General features: G+C 38.4%; 1 protein-coding gene and 1 long non-coding RNA gene across 5 annotated transcripts in view; one reads left to right on the top strand and one right to left on the bottom strand.

The window, feature by feature from the left end:
• MCM8 (minichromosome maintenance 8 homologous recombination repair factor) overlaps positions 1 to 17,204 on the top strand; it is a 42,348-nt gene extending 25,144 nt beyond the window's left edge. For all 3 annotated transcript variants that reach the window (XM_036095824.2, XM_078056955.1, XM_078056956.1), the window contains 9 exons: positions 64 to 94; positions 633 to 773; positions 4,325 to 4,466; positions 7,103 to 7,298; positions 9,394 to 9,613; positions 9,902 to 10,111; positions 10,931 to 11,007; positions 14,559 to 14,748; positions 16,899 to 17,204. In XM_036095824.2, coding sequence (XP_035951717.2) covers positions 64 to 94; positions 633 to 773; positions 4,325 to 4,466; positions 7,103 to 7,298; positions 9,394 to 9,613; positions 9,902 to 10,111; positions 10,931 to 11,007; positions 14,559 to 14,748; positions 16,899 to 16,991 — 1,300 coding nt within the window. In that variant the 3' untranslated portion in view covers positions 16,992 to 17,204. The remainder of the gene's footprint in view (positions 1 to 63; positions 95 to 632; positions 774 to 4,324; positions 4,467 to 7,102; positions 7,299 to 9,393; positions 9,614 to 9,901; positions 10,112 to 10,930; positions 11,008 to 14,558; positions 14,749 to 16,898) is intronic.
• Positions 6,519 to 19,771, bottom strand: part of LOC118538032 (uncharacterized) — a 26,022-nt gene continuing 12,769 nt past the window's right edge. For both annotated transcript variants that reach the window (XR_013441957.1, XR_013441958.1), the window contains 2 exons: positions 8,969 to 9,118; positions 6,519 to 7,262 (listed from right to left, as the gene is read on the bottom strand). This is a non-coding gene — a long non-coding RNA (uncharacterized LOC118538032). The remainder of the gene's footprint in view (positions 7,263 to 8,968; positions 9,119 to 19,771) is intronic.

Here is a 19,771-nt window from a genome sequence, read left to right as displayed (position 1 = left end):
TAGATCTTCTAATAGATTGATGAAGCATAAATAAGAATTTATAAGTTGTATTCTGTTTTTCAGCTCACTTTGCCCTGTCATTTTTGGTCATGAAGTAAGTACTTTACTTCATCTTTACCCAAAAATATATAAAGTTGGCAAAAAATAGCTAATTTTTCTTAGCCATTTATTTGTATTTTAATATGTCATTGTTCTCCATAAATGAATGATGTGAAAGGCAAACTACAGCTCCTTGTATGAACAAGATGCTTACTAATTTGAGCTAATGGGAATGAGGTACCTTTAAAGTGACTTTGGGCACTAAGTGTTAAAGTGGAAACTAGCAAGTATTCCCCAGTTTTGTGGAGTAGATTCATGCCTTGCAAGGTATAGGTCTTTACTCACTGACTTTAAAGATACTTCTTTGATTTTCTGTGCTTCCTAGTTTTTGCTTTTTAATCATTTACGTTATAGAAGTTTATATTTTAAGTTAATTTCCTTAGGGGGAAAAAAGTAAAGTTCAATCATGCTTTTAAAAAAATTCTCAAGTAAATGTAAATATAGAAGGAGAAGCATCCCTTTTTTGCTAGTCATCTTTGTGTCTTTCTTAGTTTTGAGGTTTTTCTCCCCCTCCCTCTTCTTTCACACTTGAGCTTGTTAAAGCAGGCTTGGCATTAGCACTCTTTGGAGGAAGCCAAAAATATGCAGATGACAAAAACAGAATTCCGATTCGAGGAGATCCACATGTCCTTGTTGTTGGAGATCCAGGCTTGGGAAAGAGTCAGATGCTACAGGTAGGAAATCAATCGTCTAGTATTTGATGTATTCCTGATGAAATGTATGACTGATTCACAAGTGAATTTTCTCAAAGCATGTAGTATTTGTGTGCCAGAGGATATAGTTGGTCTGGTGGTAGAAGTGAATTGGGGTTTGTGTGAGTAATACATCACTTCTGTCTGGCCATCCTTTCAAATAGATTACACAGGCTGTGCAGACATGGTGGTCTGTTGAGATGTCAACTATTGTGAAATGTCAGCCATTTCTCTAGCCCTTTTTTTTTTGTATCAGCTTTGCTAGTCTTTTTTGTTGTGACTTCACCTATGACCAGAATATTTTGAGAAAGTAAAGAGCAGGGAAGCAGAGTCATGCATTCTCTCTTCACACAACTATATAAACAGTGTATTGAGCTTTAGGAATAGTCTGATGAAGGTAAGAGATCAGTCTGTGTGCATCTCCACTGCTTCTCTCTAAAGCAAGGCAACTTCTGTGGCTAACTTCTTGTTGGTGCCCAAGAAGATTCTGCCTCTGCCAGTCAGAGCCTAGTGGTTCTCCCCACCAGGGCTTATGATGGCTCTAGAAGGTTCTGCTTGTTGGAATACTTGTGGTTGCCTGGGAGTGACACCTGGTAAGCCAGTCATAATGTCCTTTCTGAGAATGCCCATGTGTCCCATTCCTTCCCACCACCCCCAGTGTGGAAAAATGTGACCAGACCAGGGTTCTCTTGGTAAGTTGTAGTCCTGTGGCTACTGAGTCTTTGTTCAGGGGTTGGAACTCTGGCTGCATATCAGCATCATCTTTGGAACTCTGAAAATCCTGGGGCCTGCCCTAGTCCAACTGAATTAAGAGCCTCTGGATTAGGGTTCTAGTGTGTGTGTGTGTACAACCTTCCACAGGGGATTGTGCTGTGCAGCCAGGATTGAGAACCGCTTTGACCTCATCGTTGCATTATAAACCCACTGTCCTTCATGTCAGAGTCATTATTTATCCCCTGTGCTTGACTGTTAAATCAGTCATCATTTTAATTCCTAATCTGACATTTCATCTATGTTTCCGTGTTCCTTTGAACCAATGGGGTCCACTTTAAAAAAAAAAAAAATTCTGTTCTGAGCCCTTACTACAAGCCTGACAACTGAGCCATAGAGCACCCAGTTGTAGCAGAAACAATTGATTATAAAAATGAAAGCAGGATACTTAGCTGGACTGCGCATGTAGACGGTACATGTGGGGACCTGAATTGTTACCACTTTCTTTTCTGCCTTATATATCGGTGTATATGTGTGTGACTTTTGAATTAATGTATTTATAGGTAGAAGCCTGGTTTAACCTCCACAGTGTCTGATTATCTATACAAATCTTATAATTTATACATTTTGCTTATGGTACATAAACTTCCATTTTTCTCTTACTCTTTTTTTTTTTTTTTTTTTAAAGATTTATTTATTTAGGAGTGCCTGGGTGGCTCAGTCAGTTAAGTGTCTGCCTTCGGCTCAGGTCATGATCTCAGGGTCCGGGGATCAAGCCCCACATCGGGTCCCTGCTCAGCGGGGAGTCTGCTTCTCCTTCTACCTCTGCCCCTACCTCTGCTCATGCTCTCTCTTGCTCACTGTCTCAAATAAATAAATGAGATTTAAAAAAGAAAAGTTTAAAAAAAAAGACTTAAGAGAGGAGAGTGCACCCGTGTACCTGCTAGCACAGGGGGGGAGGGGCAGAGGGAGAGGGAGAAAGAGAATCCCAAGCAGACTCCCCTCCAAGTGCAGTGCCTGACATGGGGCTTGATCCCATGACCCCCGAGATCATGACCCGAGCCAAAATCAAGAGTCAGACGCCCAGCCGACTGAGCCACCCAGATACCCCTCTCTTACTCCTTTTTAATTTAAGAAATAGGTCTTGGCAGATAATGGTTTCAAAATACATTTAATGGTACTGAAAAAAATTTAATACCAAGAAATGACACTGGCAATTTTTCATGTTTTTTAGACTTGGAATAATGCCATTTAACCTAATTTAAAAATAGAAACTGTAATATTAGAAATTAAATGTTGTAAACAGTGGAGTATATTTTATGTAAGTCTTCCAGCCCTGCTAAACCAAAGTTTTTAAAAATTAGGTTAACACTAATGGTTATGAATTGTTTACTTTACATTTTTTTTTAAAGATTTTATTTGTTTGAGAGAATGAGAGACAGAGAGCATGAGAGGGAGGAGGGTCAGAGGGAGAAGCAGACTCCCCGCTGAGCAGGGAGCCTGATGTGGGACTCGATCCCAGGACTCCAGGATCATGACCTGAGCTGAAGGCAGTCGCCTAACCAACTGAGCCACCCAGGTGACCCTACATTTTCTTTTTAAAGATTTTATTTATTTTTTGACAGAGAGACAGCGAGAGAGGAAACACAAGCAGGGGGAGTGGGAGAGGGAGAAACAGACTTCCTGCCAAGCAGGGAGCCCGACTCGGGGCTCGATCCCAAGACCCTGGGATCATGACCTGAGCCACCCAGGCACCCCTACTTTACATTTTTAATCCTATTTTCCTCTGACCATTTTAGTAAGCCATCCGCCTCCTCCTAGATGAATAAGGAATTACCATAACAAAAATAATGATGGCTACTGTTTATAGACGCCAACACCATAGGGTCACTTGGGCACTGCACATGTCCAGCGTGCATTATCGACATAGCAGCGTGAGGACTGTCTCCTGTGGTTGTGCGGTGCACAGCATACACAGTGGCCTTGCATTGGGTATGTGTGCCAGGTACCAGATTAAGTGCCTTACAGGCATGATCTCTCTTACTCCTCAGGGATATAAGTGATAAAACATAAGGAAGCTGAGGCTCAGAGAGATCTGAGAGCAGCGGAGCCAGTACACGGTAAAGCAAGATTTAAACAGGTCTGCCATGCTTTTAATTCTTGTGCTATTTAACCACTTTTCTGACCTGCTGTAGCTTGTTTATTCACAAGGTGAGCATTATTGAGCCGTTTTATTACCTGCTGTATAAAGAAGTATTGAAGCCTTTGAAATTAAAATTGGCCTTCATGTTTTTTCTGTTTGAACTTGAAAATGAAGCATAAAATGAAACTGTGTAGTGTTCACATGACCATAGACATCAGAGGCAGGCTGCCTGGGTTTAACTGAATCCTCACTTCACACCTTCACAGCAATGTGAGTTATTCTCTGCAGGCCTTGGTTTTCTATGTCACAAAGTGGGGGTGTAATAATACCTTTCTATTAACTGTGGTAGTAAAGATTGTACAGTAAAGCTATTAGAAGAATACTTGGCATATAGCTGATATTTGTGAGCAGTCACTATTAGCTATTTTTTCCCTTTTATCTGATTTTTTTTTTTAATTTTTAAAAGATTTATTTATTTGAGAGAGAGCACACGGTGGGTGAGGGCCAAAAGGAGACGGAGAGAGAAGCCCACCCAGACTCCATGCCCAGCGCGCAGCCCGACGCAGGGTCTGATCTCACGACCCTGAGATCACCATCTGAGCTGAAACCAAGAGTCCGACACTCAACTGCACCACCCAAACACCCCTGGCTGATTCTTTTAAACCTTTTGTTTCCTTAGGCAGTATGCAACGTTGCTCCACGTGGTGTGTATGTTTGTGGTAATACCACAACTGCCTCTGGTTTGACTGTAACTCTTTCAAAAGATAGTTCCTCTGGAGATTTTGCTTTGGAAGCCGGTGCTCTTGTACTTGGCGATCAAGGTAAGAGACCAAACTCTCCACTGTTTACAACATTTAATTTCCCTAATATTACAGCTTCTATTTTTAAATTGAGCCAAGGGTTTTAAAGGCATTATTCTAGGTCTACTGGAGCTTTGGGGATTTTTTTAAGCCTTTTCCTTTCCAGTTAATTTCTTTACATTCTGTTCAAGAGGCATTTGGACAGCACTGTATCAACCAGTGAGTTGAGAATGAGTGCCAGAAAAAATAACTGGAAATACAGTTTATACTGTAGAACTGAAACTGGTACTGTCATTCATTTTCAGACTCTTGCAGCAGACACGATTATATATAAAAATCAATCAAGTCAAATAGGTATAGATTGCTCCTTGCACTTCCCATTTCATAACAACCATCACATTTGTGATCATTTGTTTAAAGCCTGTTTTAAAACTTCACATTAAGTGGGAGGATTTGGTCATCCTGTTAACTGCCATATTTACATTGCCCAGTACATAGGTGCACAGTAAATACTTGCTGGATGCATTACTATTACTTAGCCCAGAATAGATCTAGATGCCTTGGAACTGAAAATAAGGTGAATGTTATCCTTTTACTCTGAGGACTTAAAATAAGAATTGAGAGCTATTACTTTATAATTAGAAGTTTTGCTGTATTTTAACCCATCTCATTGGATGTTTTTCAGGATTTGACTGATAGTTTATAAGAAATCCAGTTGGAGGGCTCAGCAAGAAGGGATCTCTAATTAAGCTTTGCTACCTAAGTTTCTCATGGTGATGCTTTAACCCTATTGAAAAACATGTTCCTATGCATGTGTCAAGCAGTGCCCAGATTCCAGTCAAGGTCATTCATTCCTTTGTTTCCCAGTGACCTCCATATTTCTGAATCCAGATCCTCTCAGTATCCCCACCTGCCCCCCCCCCTTCCTTGATACTTTACCTGCTTGGTTTCTAGGACATTACACTCTTCTGGTTTTCTTCTTATTTTATTATTGACTCTTCCTTCTCAGTCTTGTTCTTTATCTCCCCAACCTTAACTGGTTGGCACCTCCAGATGCTTCGTTAATGTACCTTTTTTTCCTTAGTCTATGCTTACCTTCTTGATGATCTTACCTAGTCTCATGGCTTTGCCTACCTATTTGCTGAAAATTTCCAAATTTATATCTCTTCTTTAAACTCTAGGCACATATTTCTTATTGCCTATTATTGCAGCATTTCCATAACTTCTTCAAACTTAGTATGTCCTAAGCTGAAATCCTGATGTTTCCCTTCAAACCTATTAGTCTTTCCCATCTCAGTCAGTGATAATTCCATTCTTCTGTTTGCTCAAATCAGAAAATGTGCAGTCATCCTTGACTTTTGCTCATACCCCATATCCATTCTATCAACAAATATTGTGGGCTCTACCTTCCATATATATCCAGCATCCAGCCTCTTTTCCAGTGCTGCTGTCATCTCTTAACATGGATTAGTAGTGTGATCTCATAGTTGGAATGCATGTGACCACCCTTGCCCTTCCTGTTGTTCTTAACAAGGCAGAGCAATCCCGTTAAAACTCAGATCAAGTTATTCTCCTCAGAACCCTCCAGTGGCTCCCTATCTCACTCAGAGTGAAAGCTCAAGGCTTGACAGTGGTCCAGGGCTATTCACATTCTGGCCTTTTCATCACCTCTTTTGCCTCATTATCTACTATTCCCCTCTTATTCTCCGGCTACAGTGGCCTTCTTGCTATACCTGGGATGCTGCCAGCACTCCAGGCATGTCACATTCCTGCAGTAGGCTTTTGTACTCGTGCTTCCCTTACCCCAGACAGGTCTGCAAGGCTTGTTCCCTTTCCATCTTGAAGTTTTTGCTCAAATGTCCTCTCCTTACCCAGAAAACTGATCTTAGGTAATTATGCCTATCTCTTGTAGTTGCTGAAATACACTATCTTTTGAATATGTATATATCTTAATCTCACCTGTTTGAATGTAAGTCTTTGAGCTTTTTGAGGGTCACTCTCATATCTTCATTTTTATAGCCCTCACAACACAGTGCCTTGCCTATAGAAAACGCTGAATGAGAAAATACTACATAAAAGTTAAGTGTTTTATTTGCTGTAAAACAAGCACACATTCTCAACCATATGACATTTTATAATTTTAACTGCTGAAAACAATTACAAATAATTTTTTTTTTTTTTTTAAGATTTTATTGGGGGCACCTGGGTGGCTCAGATGGTTAAGCGTCTGCCTTCGGCTCAGGTCATGATCCCAGGGTCCTGGGATCGAGTCCCGCATCGGGCTCCCTGCTTAGCTGGCGAGCCTGCTTCTCCCTCTGCCTCTCTCTCTCTCTCTCTCTCATGAATAAATAAAAAATTAAAAAAAAAAAAAGATTTTATTTATTTATTTGACAGAGAGAGAGAGCGAGAACAGGAATACAAGCAGGGGGCGTGGGAGACGGAGAAGCAGGCTTCCCCTGAGCAGGAAGCCCGATGCGGGACTCGATCCCAAGACCCTGGGATCATGACCTGAGCCGAGGGCAGACGCTTAACAGTCGACTGAGCCACCCAGGCACCCCGAATTACAAATAATTCTTTATGGTGAAACAGTTTCCATCCTGTAAGTTTGGAACTTGACCAAAGAAAGCTTTTTCTGTATTATTTTACTATGATTGTAGGTATTTGTGGAATAGATGAATTTGATAAGATGGGGAATCAACATCAAGCCTTGTTAGAAGCTATGGAACAGCAAAGTATTAGTCTTGCTAAGGCTGGCATGGTTTGTAGCCTCCCTGCTAGAACATCCATCATTGCTGCTGCAAATCCAGTTGGAGGACACTACAATAAAGCCAAAACAGTTTCTGAGAATTTAAAGTAAGTCTCTTTAGATATTTATACCTTTAATATATTGAATCCTTATAAATCAATAAGAAAAAAGATAACTGAGGACATAATGGTTCACAGAAATGATAAGTTCCAGTAAATGTACAAAAACATGTTTGAGCACTACAAATTAAAACAATGAAGTATCATTGATAGCAATTAGATTGGCAAATATTTTAAATATTAATAATCATTATTGGCAAAGGGTTGGGAAATGGGTTCTCACATATTCAAGTTAGCATACTGAAGGACAACTGGCATATTTTTCACAATTTTTTTTGAGAGAGCAAGCACGAGCAAGTGGTGGGGGGGGGTGCAGAGGGAGGAGGAGAGAGAGAGATCTCAAGCAGGCTCCACACTGGGCGTGTGGTGAGAGCCTCAAGCAGGCTCTCCTCTTCCCTCTGACTCAGCTCGATTTCACAACCCTGAGATCATGACCTGAGCCAAAATCAAGAGTCGGATGCTTAACTGAATGAGCCACCTAGGTGCCCCTGTTTACCAGTATTTTAAATGTACATTCGTTTTAGCCAGTTCTACTTTTAGGAATCATACCCACAGAAATAGTCACACAAGTGCACGGAGATATATTTACAGGTTGGGTATGATGGCATTATTTATCACAACCAAAAATTGGAAACAACTTAAAATGCCCTTTGATATGGAAGTGGTTAAACTATGGCAAGCTGTACAGTGGAAAGTAGCAATTATAAAAATGGAAGTAGCTCTGTATGTGCTGATAGCTCTGTGCTTTGCTGTTAAAAGAGCACATTATATTCTTATAAATGGGGTATGATCCCACTTCCAAAAACACAGTTTGTATTTGTATCTGTGTATGCTTTTTTTCTTCTAATTTGTTCTGTATAGGTTGGACAAAAGGTATATAAGGGGGAAATAGATTGAAATGATGCAGAAGTGAGAAAAAGACAAAAGAATGCCTCATGTGAAAAATTGGAAACTTAAATTCTAGAGAAAAAAAACCAAATTTCCTAATGTTTGATGATAATGTGTACCTTTACTATAAAAATGATACATAGCAAAATATACAATTGTACTTGGAGATGCTATGCCACCACCACCAAAAAAGTCAATCTATTAGTTTTTCTTAGTAAAATGAAAAAGTGCTTTATTGGGAAAATCAGAAAGATCCTATTGAACAAGGACTTGGATTCTGGTTTTTAGAGGTACCCAAACCTGCTTTGGGGCCTTGGCCAAATTCTTTAATCACTCTGGATTTTAATTTTCTTGTCTCAGAGGACTATCTGGTAGGATCAGGGAAGATGACTAAGTAGAACACAGCATTTTTATTATAATGATTATAATGACTTTCTTTTTTTTTTTTGAGAGAGAGAGGGGGCAGGGAAAAGGGAGAGAGAATATTAAGCAAGTTCCATGCCCAGCATGGAGCCTGACACGGGGCTTGATCTTACAACCTGAAATCATGACCTGAGCTGAAATCAAGGTGGATGCTTGACTGAACCACCCAGGCACCCCGATTATAATGACTTTTAAGAAAAAGTGGGCTTTTTTTTCTAAGTGATCATAGATGCATTGAGAGACTCTGTTTTGGTGAGAAAAAACAAAAAAATTAAAACCACCCAACTAGATAACCTCTGGTGAATCACATAGCATGTGTTTTAAAATTCATTCATTGCGAAGCTCACCATCAGGTAGGTTAAGCGTCTGCCTTCGGCTCAGGTCATGATCCTGGGGTCCTGGGATTGAGTCCCACATTGGGCTCCTTGCTCAGCGGGGAGCCTGCTTCTCCCTCTGCCGGCAGCTTCCCCTGTTTGTGCTCTCTCTCCTCTCTCTTTCTGACAAAAAAAAAAAAAAACAAAAACATTGTGTGAGAAGGGGCCTTATCCTCAACCTACCAAAGGTAGGTACATATATGGCTTGTTTACGTGTTGAAGGGTGTCTCTCCAGAATTGGTGCATGTATCAAATCCAAAAGTTATTGCTTGTTTCTTTAACTTAAACTTTATTTTTTTAAAGTTCTACATGGAACTTGAATAGTAAACAAGTGAGTAAATGGTTTTCTATTTGTTTTGATTCCAATCATTGTTTCTTCTTTCTTTTATGCCTCTTAGAATGGGGAGCGCCCTGCTGTCCCGATTTGATTTGGTCTTTATCCTGTTAGACACCCCAAATGAGGATCATGATCACTTACTCTCTGAACATGTGATTGCAATAAGAGCGGGAAAGCAGAGAACCGTTAGCAGTGCCACCGTAGCTCGCATAAATAGTCAGGATTCAAATACTTCTGTACTTGAAGTGGTGTCTGATAAACCATTATCAGAAAGATTAAAGGTAGGCTTCTTTTTCTTAATCATTCATTTCCGTTCTGTTTGAATGTCAGAGTTCAGTATGTTGCTTATTGTAGAGCAGTAGTACATCACTTTCATGCCAAAACCTTTTATATTACAACACTAGTAAACTTCATTTGAAACAATCTAAGCCAACTATACTCAGAGCTAGAACTACAGTGTTTGGCTTATTTGGAAAGTCTTTTAGAATTTTTTATGTATCTCAAGTTATTTTAACAGAAAGATTTTATTTGCTATCCTTATAATCTTGGGCCTTTTTATCATGCTTTAGGTAGTTCCTGGAGAAACACTAGATCTAATTCCCCACCAGCTATTGAGAAAGTACATTGGTTATGCTCGGCAGTATGTCTATCCGAGGCTATCCACAGAAGCTGCTCAGGTTCTTCAAGATTTTTACCTTGAGCTTCGGAAACAGAGCCAGCGGTTAAATAGCTCACCCATCACCACTAGACAGCTGGAATCTCTGATTCGTCTAACAGAGGTTTATTTTAAGTTCATGCTTTTTTGACTTAAAAATGGGGGCAAGAGGTGATACTATTTCTCTCAATTTCCTGCATAATTAACTTGATTTTTCTTCCAACTAAGAGACATTATAAATGGATGTATAAAATTTTTAAAAATGTTTGGTCATATCTGTATCATAACCAATCAAAGAATAGCCACTTCTTTCTAGGCACAGGACCAGTTACATACCATGCAACTTTTTTCCCCCCTTTTATTGACATTTAAGACTCCTGGAGTGTGGCAAGTGGTTAGGTTAATTAAGGATTCTAAGATTCTAAGTTGAATATATGGAAACATAGAATGTGTCAGTATTTGATTTGATACATGACAGGTCCATAACAATAGTACCTATTTTTCTAACAGCAGTAACATTTATTCACGGGTTTGGAATGCTAAGAGAACTCTGGCAGTTAAAATTAGCTGGAGTTTGGGCTTTCTGCATTTAAAATCAGATTATCCTTCTATGTTGTTTTAACAAATTGGTTAGGCATGATTTCCTGAAAGTAAAAGGCAAAGAAAAACCAAGTGTATTTCATAATCAAATTTTCTGAAATGAACACTCAGAAAGAGATATGTTAGTAGATACAAATAGGTTTTCATCCATATTTTAAATGAGTGTTTTCATACTCAAGTTTTCAGATAATTTCATTCTGACTTCTCATATTAGTCTCCCCCCCCAAAATCAGTTTTTTGTGTAAAATGAATAAATGAAATAAGCTTCAACATACTATATCCTGCTCAAACTATGTAAATATACTTACTTTTGTTATCTAAAAATGCTTGTTTTCTTTCAAAGGCCCGAGCAAGGTTGGAATTACGAGAGGAAGCAACCAAAGAAGATGCGGACGATATAGTTGAAGTTATGAAATATAGGTAAGATTAAATTTTAAATGCTGTTTTAAATGAAATACCAGTCATCTTTTCCTCTCAAATTATATATTTAATTAGGCCAAGCAAAATTATTTTTACCTTGCCCATTTGATTCTCTGAACAAACTATACTTTCTTGGTTTAAAATATTTGTGTAGGGGTGCCTGGGTGGCTCATTTGTTAGGTGTCTGCCTTCGGCTCAGGTCATGATCCCAGGGTCCTGGGATCGAGCCCCACGTCGGGCTCCGTGCTCAGCGGGAAGCCTGCTTCTCCCTCTCCCACTCCCCCTGTTTGTGTTCCCTCTCTCACTGTCTCTCTCTCTGTCAAATAAATAAATAAAATCTTTAAAAAAATAAAAAATAAAATATTTGTGTAAATAATATTAAAAATGTTTTTTTGAATGGGTAATACATTCACATAGTTCTAAAATCTATTCAAAAATACATATTTTGGGGCACCTGGGTGGTTCAGTCGTTAAGTGTCTGCCTTCGGCTCAGGTCATGATCTCAGGGTCCTGAGATCGAGCCCTGCATCAGGCTCCCTGCTCCACGGGAAGCCTGCTTCTCCCTCTCCCACTCCCCCTGCTTGTGTTCCCTCTCTCTCTGTCAAATAAATAAAATCTTAAAAAAACAAAACATATTTTGAGAACGCTCAAAAGCAACAACTTCATAATGGGTAAAATCATTAGTACTTACTGACTAGTAACCCTTTCGACCAATTCCTCACATATTATCTTTTGTCTGTTGTATTGGTTTAATATTACACAGTGCTTGGACTGTTCTTTTCTCTTTTACATGATTCAGTACTGGGTTTGAGGGGTCTTGTAGATGAAATTTTTACCAAGCTGGCTTCATTCCCTCTCCAATTGACTTCATTATATTGGGGACTCTCCAGTTGCCATTTGTAAGCAACCAGATAGTCTAGGAATTACTAGACTGTCTCCTACAACATGCTGCCAGGGGTTCAGTGTACTAGCACGTGACATAGAGGAATGGCCACAAATACCAGTTGTCTGCCTGACTTCTGGTAGACCAGACCAGTAAGAAACCTAGAGCTTGCCCTAACAGAGATCCTTTTTTCACTAGAAAATTAAGTCAGTGAATCTAACCAAAATTCCAGAAAATCTGGGTTGTAACTTTTTTTCCCAATTAAAAACAAGGGCCAACAGTAGGGACTTCTCATTTAATGACAAAAAGTTGCCTCTTTGTTTACAGTCTTTCTGAGCATCTTGCTCTAAAACTCTTCACCTGTGGGGGTGGAGCTAACATTTCCTTTTCCATTTAATGATCTCTCACCCTTTGGGCCTTCTGGTGCCTGGCTCTACTGAACAGTGTTGTGTGCTTCTACTTCATGGACTTTTGGCTATCGAGCAAATCAAGGATCAAATTACCCTGTCACCCTGTCTTACCTGTAACATTGCTTTTGAGGCTTTACCCTTACTTAGTTTCCATAGGCCTCAGACCCCAGACATTGCCTCAAGCAGCTATCTGGTATTTCTCCACAATAAGTCCACTGGTCTGATTTGTCCTCATATCTGAGCATTACACTTAAGAAAAATTACTCTTTAAACCTTTTCAATAAAAATGGTGTATTGCTCATTTATAATTGGTTCTGCATGTCTGAATCTTCACGTCAGACAGTGTTTACATATACTTCTCCATCCAAGAGGAGCTCTTTAGCATTTCTTGTAGAAATTTGTATTTGTTTCTACTGCTTCTCAAAAGTGCCTTGCTGGTAACTCTGAATTAGCTTTCAGCTGTCAGTTTACTTCTGGGCTCCTGAAAAAACATATCTCGTTGTTAACTATAAACAGTACCTATGTGAGATCACCGGTTTGTTTCCGTGAATTGAATGTTCTTTACTGGCTTTCGTAAAAATTTTCAGATAACGAGAATAGGCTGATTCCTAGTGATTGGAATTACCTGCTGTTATTTCCATAGTATATTTCAAGACCCAGTTAAACACATTGAGACTAGATTGTGAATTATCTGTTTTTGTTATACTTACCATGCTTTCTGACCTTAGTCTATACTCTGTAAGAGCAGGGACCTTATCTGTCGTATTTACCAGTGTACTTCCAGGATCCAGGATCATACCTAGCACACAGTATGCCCTCAGTAAATGTACTGCCTTGATAGTAAAGTTGACCGTAGTAATCATTTTCCATTCACTAACTCTTCCATTTCAGTTTCCCTCTCTTTTGAGTTTTTGAATAAACTAAATGTTATGGGAAAAAGTTCACATAATTTTTCTTTAAAATTAAAAATATACTGGAAGTACAGGAGAATAGAACCACCTTCAAAGATAAAAGATAATTGAGTTTTTTCTCTTTTTGGCTCAGATATTTATAAATCTTCACATCTGAAGCCGTATAGCTCACCTCAGATTCCAGATTTGCCACTCATTGGCTGTGTAACTTTTGGCAAGTCACTTACCTTACTAGACTTTGCTTCTTCATCTGTAAAATGGGAATAATAGTCCCTAAATCAGAGGATTGTTGGACTAAATGGGATAGCATATGGTGATTAAATATAATTAAGGTGAACATAAGTTAATAATTAACATAGTAGCTTAAAGCATTTTTGAAAAGTATCTTATGAGACATAAGCTCTCGTTCATTATATTTATTTACATTAATTAATATTACGTTTATTTATTACAGTCTTATTTGGATGACTCATTCCTATTTGTAGAGCTTTCTCTTTCATGTAGGCTCTTAGTATTCAGGGAACAAAATGAAGCTATGTTTTAGTAACCCTGTAAACTCATTGCTATAAGCTCCTTAAGGGCAGGAATTACATCTGTTTTATTCACCACTACAAATCTGCTGCCTAGCAGGTGACCAATTTATATTTGATTAACCAATTCCTGATTTAAATAACATTTTGCCTGTAAGCCTTGCTGTGAGATTATATCTGTTCCATTGTACAGGCAGGGAATCAGCCATAGAGCTGGATTACAGATGATGGCTAATTGTATCTCTGGTGTTTTCAGACTTCTGGCTAAAATCTACTATAAAGTACATATGTCTTTCTTTGATGATACTGTGAAAATAAGAGGAAGCAGCAGAGAACTGGAAATAATAGGTGGATCCTTTCATATCTAACCATCATTACTGCAAATCAGCAGAACCCTTCTAGTTCATTTCCACAGTATTTTTAAACATCTTTCATTTGTCAGATGCTTTACTAGGAGCTGGGAACATATCTTTTTCCTCTAAAGCCTAAATTTAGTATGTTTAGGATTTCTTTTTTTCATGAATCAAAAAGAATGTTCCAGGTATTTATATCATAGTTTATCAACTTTGTATTCTTATGCTTTTCTCTTCTCATATGTGTAAGTTTCTTAAAAGTGGTAACTGTGTCCACAAATGTTTTTATCTCCACATAGTTCATACCATAGTGAATTTCATGGTGGCCATTCAATCAGTACATGTTTAAATCTTTGCTACATGAGCCTCATGGTTGGTTACACATTTTTCTTCTTATAACCTGGGACAGAAATTTTATAGCCATGCCACATTGGGTAACTTTGTTTTTTTCTTCTCTCATTAAGCATGGTAGGAACTTATTCTGATGAATTTGGAAACCTAGATTTTGAGCGATCCCAGCACGGTTCTGGAATGAGCAACAGGTCAACAGCAAAAAGATTTATTTCTGCTCTCAACAACATTGCTGAAAGAACTTACAATAATTTATTTCAATTTCAACAACTTCGGCAGATTGCCAAAGAGCTAAACATTCAGGTATGATAAACCAAATACTTAATAAATCTTTTAATGACAATCTCATGAGGTCTTTATTAAGTATAGAACTCTTAAATATCAAAAGATTTGGATGACTGTGGAAAATAGTACAAAAGTTCCTCAAAAAATTAAAAATAGAATTACCCAATGATCCAGCAATCACACTACTGTGCACTTACCCAAAGAATACAAAAACACTAATTCCAAAGTAATATATGCACCCGTGTTTATCGCAGCATTATTTACAATAGCCAAATTATGGAAGCAACCTAAGTGTCCATCAATAGATGAATGGATAAAGAAGATGCAGTACACACACATACACATACACACACAGACACGCACACACACACACACACACACACAGGAATATTACTCAGTCATAAAAAAGAATGAAATCTTGCCATTTGCGACAACATGGATAGAGCTAGAGAGTATAATGCTAAGTGAAATAAGTCAGAGAAAGACAAATACCATATGATTTCATCATATATGGAATTTTAGAAACAAATGAACAAGGGGCGCCTGGGTGGCTCGGTTGGGCATCTGCCTTCGTCTCGGGTCATGATCTCAGGGTCCTGGGATTGAGCCCCGCATCAGGCTCTCTGCTCAGCGGGGAGTCTGCTTCTCCCTCTCACTCTCCCTCTGTGCTATCTCTCTCTCAAATAATAAAAATCTTAAAAAAAAAAAAACAAAACAGAGAGAGAGAAAGACAAACCAAAAACAGACTCCTAACTATAGAGAACAGATGGTTACCAGAGGGGAGGAAGGGGAGGGGATGGGTGAAATAGATGAAGGGGATTAAAAGTATACTTTATCAAGGATACCTGGCTGACTCTGTCAGTGGGGCATGCAAGTCTTGATCTCAGCATTGCAAGTTCAAGCCCCACACCAGGGTGTAGAGATTACTTAAATAAAATCTTTAGGTGCGCCTGGGTGGCTCAGTCGGTTAAGCATCTGACTCTTGATTTTGGCTCAGGCCATGATCTCAGGGTGTTGAGATTGAGCCCTGAGTTGGGCTCTGCACTCAGCAGGGAGTGTGTCTGCTTGAGATTCTCTCTCCCTCTTTCCCTCTGTCCCACCCACCCCCGTATATGCTCGATCACATGTGCATTCTCTCTCAAATAAGTAAATCTTTAGAAAAAGATAAAAATAAATCTTTAAAAAAAAGTACACTTATCATGAGGAACACTGAATAATATGTGGAATTGTTGAATCACACTATTGTACACCTGAAATGAACATAACACTATTAACTATTACTGGAATTAAAATTAAAAAGATAAATAAAATGGAGATCGAAAAACTAATAAAAGGTTTGGATAAAAAAATGGAATAGGCTTTTTTGGAGTATTCCAAAATATAAACTTATTTTCTCTAAGCTATGAAATGAGCTGCTCAGAGCTTTAAAAAAAAAACAAGTTTTTATCTAAAACACATACCTACCTCTTTTTAGTATCTTGACGGTTGAGAGAAACCTAGCAAGACTCACTTTCCATGTTTCTCTGACAGTCCCTTGTGGGCAAGTCATCTTAACATCTTTGAATCTCAGTTTCCTCATTTGTTAAATAGACATGATTCCACCTGCTCCACCTACTTAAAAGTTTTAGTGAAATTGGATGTAATACAACTTTAAGCACATAGTTTATATGGAAAACTGCCCACTTCATTTCAGATTTGAAGCTAGTCTAATTTTTGTTTGAAGCTAATCTAAAACAAATATAAAATACTCTGGGGGCGCCTGGGTGGTTCAGTCAGTTAAGCATCTGCCTTTGGCTCAGGTCATGATCCCAGGGTCCTGGGATTGAGCCCCATATCAGGCTCCCTGCTCAGTGGGGAGCCTGCTTCCCCCTCTCCCTCTGCCTCTCCCCCAGCTTGTGCTCTCTCTCGCTCACTCTCTCTCTAATAAATAAATCTTTAAAAAAAAATATTGTAGATACTGGAGTTTTCATTTTTTATTAGCTCAGCTAATCGAATAGAATCTCATAATAGAATTGAAAGCTCATATGTTAGCAGTTTTCTCTATGAGGAAATACAAATAAATTTGCCCAAGAAACTTGAGAATTGTATATTTCTGTTTGAGAGATTCATTTTATAAATAATATTTTTGCATATTACTTAATGGGCTGTTTTGTGATATTTTATTCCAGGTTGCTGATTTTGAAAATTTTATTGGATCATTAAATGACCAAGGTTACCTCTTAAAAAAAGGACCAAAGGTTTACCAGCTTCAAACTATGTAAAAGGACTACCAAACCAGCACCTCCGGTTAAAACCATCTTGGTAATAAAGAATACGTTTTTTTAAAAAAAAGAATACTGTTCTCTAGGAAATGACGTCCTAAAAGTAATGTAATAGGAAAAGAGTGGTAATTTAAGAAGTGATGAAATCACATGCTTTATATTTACAGCTTTTCTGAAAGATTAAAAATAAATTGTTTAGATTTTTAAATGATATATATATTTTTTTTCATAGTTTTATTTTTGACCTCTTTTATTCTTATAAAAACTTCATAGTTTTTTTATAAATGTCTATCTGGGTATTTGCAAAGTTACATCTTAATGTTTAAATAGTTCTGACATACAAATACTGAGTATCTTTCAGAAATAAATTGAAACCAACTTTCAATTCCAAAAAAAAAATTGGATATATTTTATATTGACATATTTAACTTAACATCTTAGCTACTGAAAAAAAATTTAAAATATTATGTTCCATTACCGAAGTTAAATATGTACCTGGTTTAAGTCAATAGCTGTGCAAGGCTTATATTAAAACCAAGCAGCCTCATTAACTTACTACACAGAAGGTGAGAGGTGAGAATGCTCTTCTCCTAAACCTTTCTGCATGCCTACACACACACACACACACACACACACACACACACACACACTCACACACACTTTCCCCTTTTGTTCCAATTTAGTTATATGTCATGATTTTATGTTAAATTTAGTTATATGTCATGATCTTATGTTAAATCTATAGCTTCATGATCTTATGTTAAATCTATAGCATTATTATGACTATTGAATATTACTCATCTCCTTTCTTGTACTGGACTTTTTGTTTTCCTTAGAGTTAATAATTAGTTTTTCAACTACTTAGCTTTCTCTGTATGTACCACTAATATGGCCCAAAGGCTCCACTGCAAGTCTATGTCTCCTCTCAGAACATGCAAACAAGTCAAATAGTCTATTTTAATTTCTTGGAGACCTCTCTCCTGGATTTCTCTAGCGTTTTCCAGTCTGAACGACACAGCTGTCATTTTGGGACTTCTCATTTTCGGTCCCATTTCCTGACTTTTATGTCTTCCTCTTTCTTGTTTCCCTGCCTCCCTTTGGTAGAACCCATCTTCTAGTAGCTTCCTGAGAAAGAGTTCATAAGGCAAATTCTACCCTTACCCCTGGATTGATAGTTTGGGCATAGAATTTTAGTTTGTAAAACTAAAAATAGATGTTGCTCGATTGTTTTTAGTTTTCGGTGTTTCTGTTTAGAAATTCAAGGCCCTTATGATTTTTATTCTTGGCACATGATCTTTTTTTTCTTCTTGAGAAGGTACTTGGATCTTCCCTTTTCCCAGGTATTTTGAAATTTTATAATGTTTAATAACTATCCTGGTGGTTTCTCATGCCAAAAATATTGGTGTTATCTTTACCTCTTTTTTTTCCCCTCTTATCCTCATATTAGTCCATCAACAAATTCACTCAGCACTTTTAATTACTTCCAGTTCCGCTATTCTGGACCAAGCCACATCTCTTGTATCATTTTGTAAGGACAAAGACTTCGCTTTATTCTGCTGCTGCTGCCCCAACAGGTAAAACAGATTCGGACACATACCCCTATGAAGTCGATACACATACAGTGGGTGATTATAGCCCTTATAAATGATGACACAGAACTTAACCAAAGTAGGTAAGCAACTTGATTTAAGAATATGAAAAATTTCAAGAGAATAAAAAAGTTTCCTAGCAACAGATGGAGGCATTCTCCCCTTTCTCTCCTGTGAAATTGCCCAAAACCAATAAGGAAACTGAAAAATAAAAATATATAGTCCATTTTCTGTGAACTAGAAGACAACTGAATTCCCAAACCCCAACACACTAGGAAAAGCTGCCAAAAGCTATCAGGATGACTCAGGCAGCCTTACAAGAGGGAAGAGGCTGACATGATGCCTGGTGGTGAATATTGTAGAAGAAACCAACAAACGTATTTCTTAATTAAAATATACTTTACACATCTTTTGGGGCAAAAGTAAAACCCCGTTTGCAATAGTGTGGCTATGGCATACAGGTTGGCAGCAGCAGCTTCTCAGGATCTTGCTGGAGTACAGGAATTAGATGAAGAGAGGCTGAATGAGAAGTCACACAGATAAGCCACCTTGAAGGAGAAAAAAAAATCTGGCTGTTCTCAAATTTCTCCAAAGCAATATTCATCAGTAAAACAGTGGAGCAATGCCTACAAGATTTTTTTTTTTTAAGTGTTTTTTTTTTTTCTTTATTCATTTGAGACAGAGAGATACAGAGAGAGAGCATGAGCAGGGGGAGGTGCAGAGGGAGAGGGAGGAACAGGCTCTCCGCTGAGCAGGGAGCCAGATGTGGGACTCGATCCCAGGACCCTGGGATCACGACCTGAGCCGAAGGCAGAGGCTTAACCATCTGAGCCACCCAGGCACCCATGCCTACAAGATTTTTAAGAAAGAACTTTATATCCAGATGTTTCAGTCAAGTTTCTTTCTTTTTTTTTTTTTTAAGATTTTATTTATTTATTTGACAGAGAGAGACACAGCGAGAGAGGGAACACAAGCAGGGGGAGTGGAAGAAGGAGAAGCAGGCTTCCTGCAGAGCAGGGAGCCCGATATGGGGCTCGATCCCATGACCCTGGGATCATGACCTGAGCCGAAGGCAGACGCTTAACGACTGAGCCAGCCAGGCGCCCCCCAGTCAAGTTTCTTAATTGCAAACCAAGAGTCACACTTTTTCTGTGAAGGGCCAGAGAGTGAAAATTTTAGGCTTTCTGGGCT

Source organism: Halichoerus grypus, chromosome 10, assembly GCF_964656455.1.
Source record: "Halichoerus grypus chromosome 10, mHalGry1.hap1.1, whole genome shotgun sequence".
NCBI classification, from domain to species: Eukaryota; Metazoa; Chordata; class Mammalia; order Carnivora; family Phocidae; genus Halichoerus; species Halichoerus grypus.
This window is presented reverse-complemented; position numbering and strand designations above follow the sequence as displayed.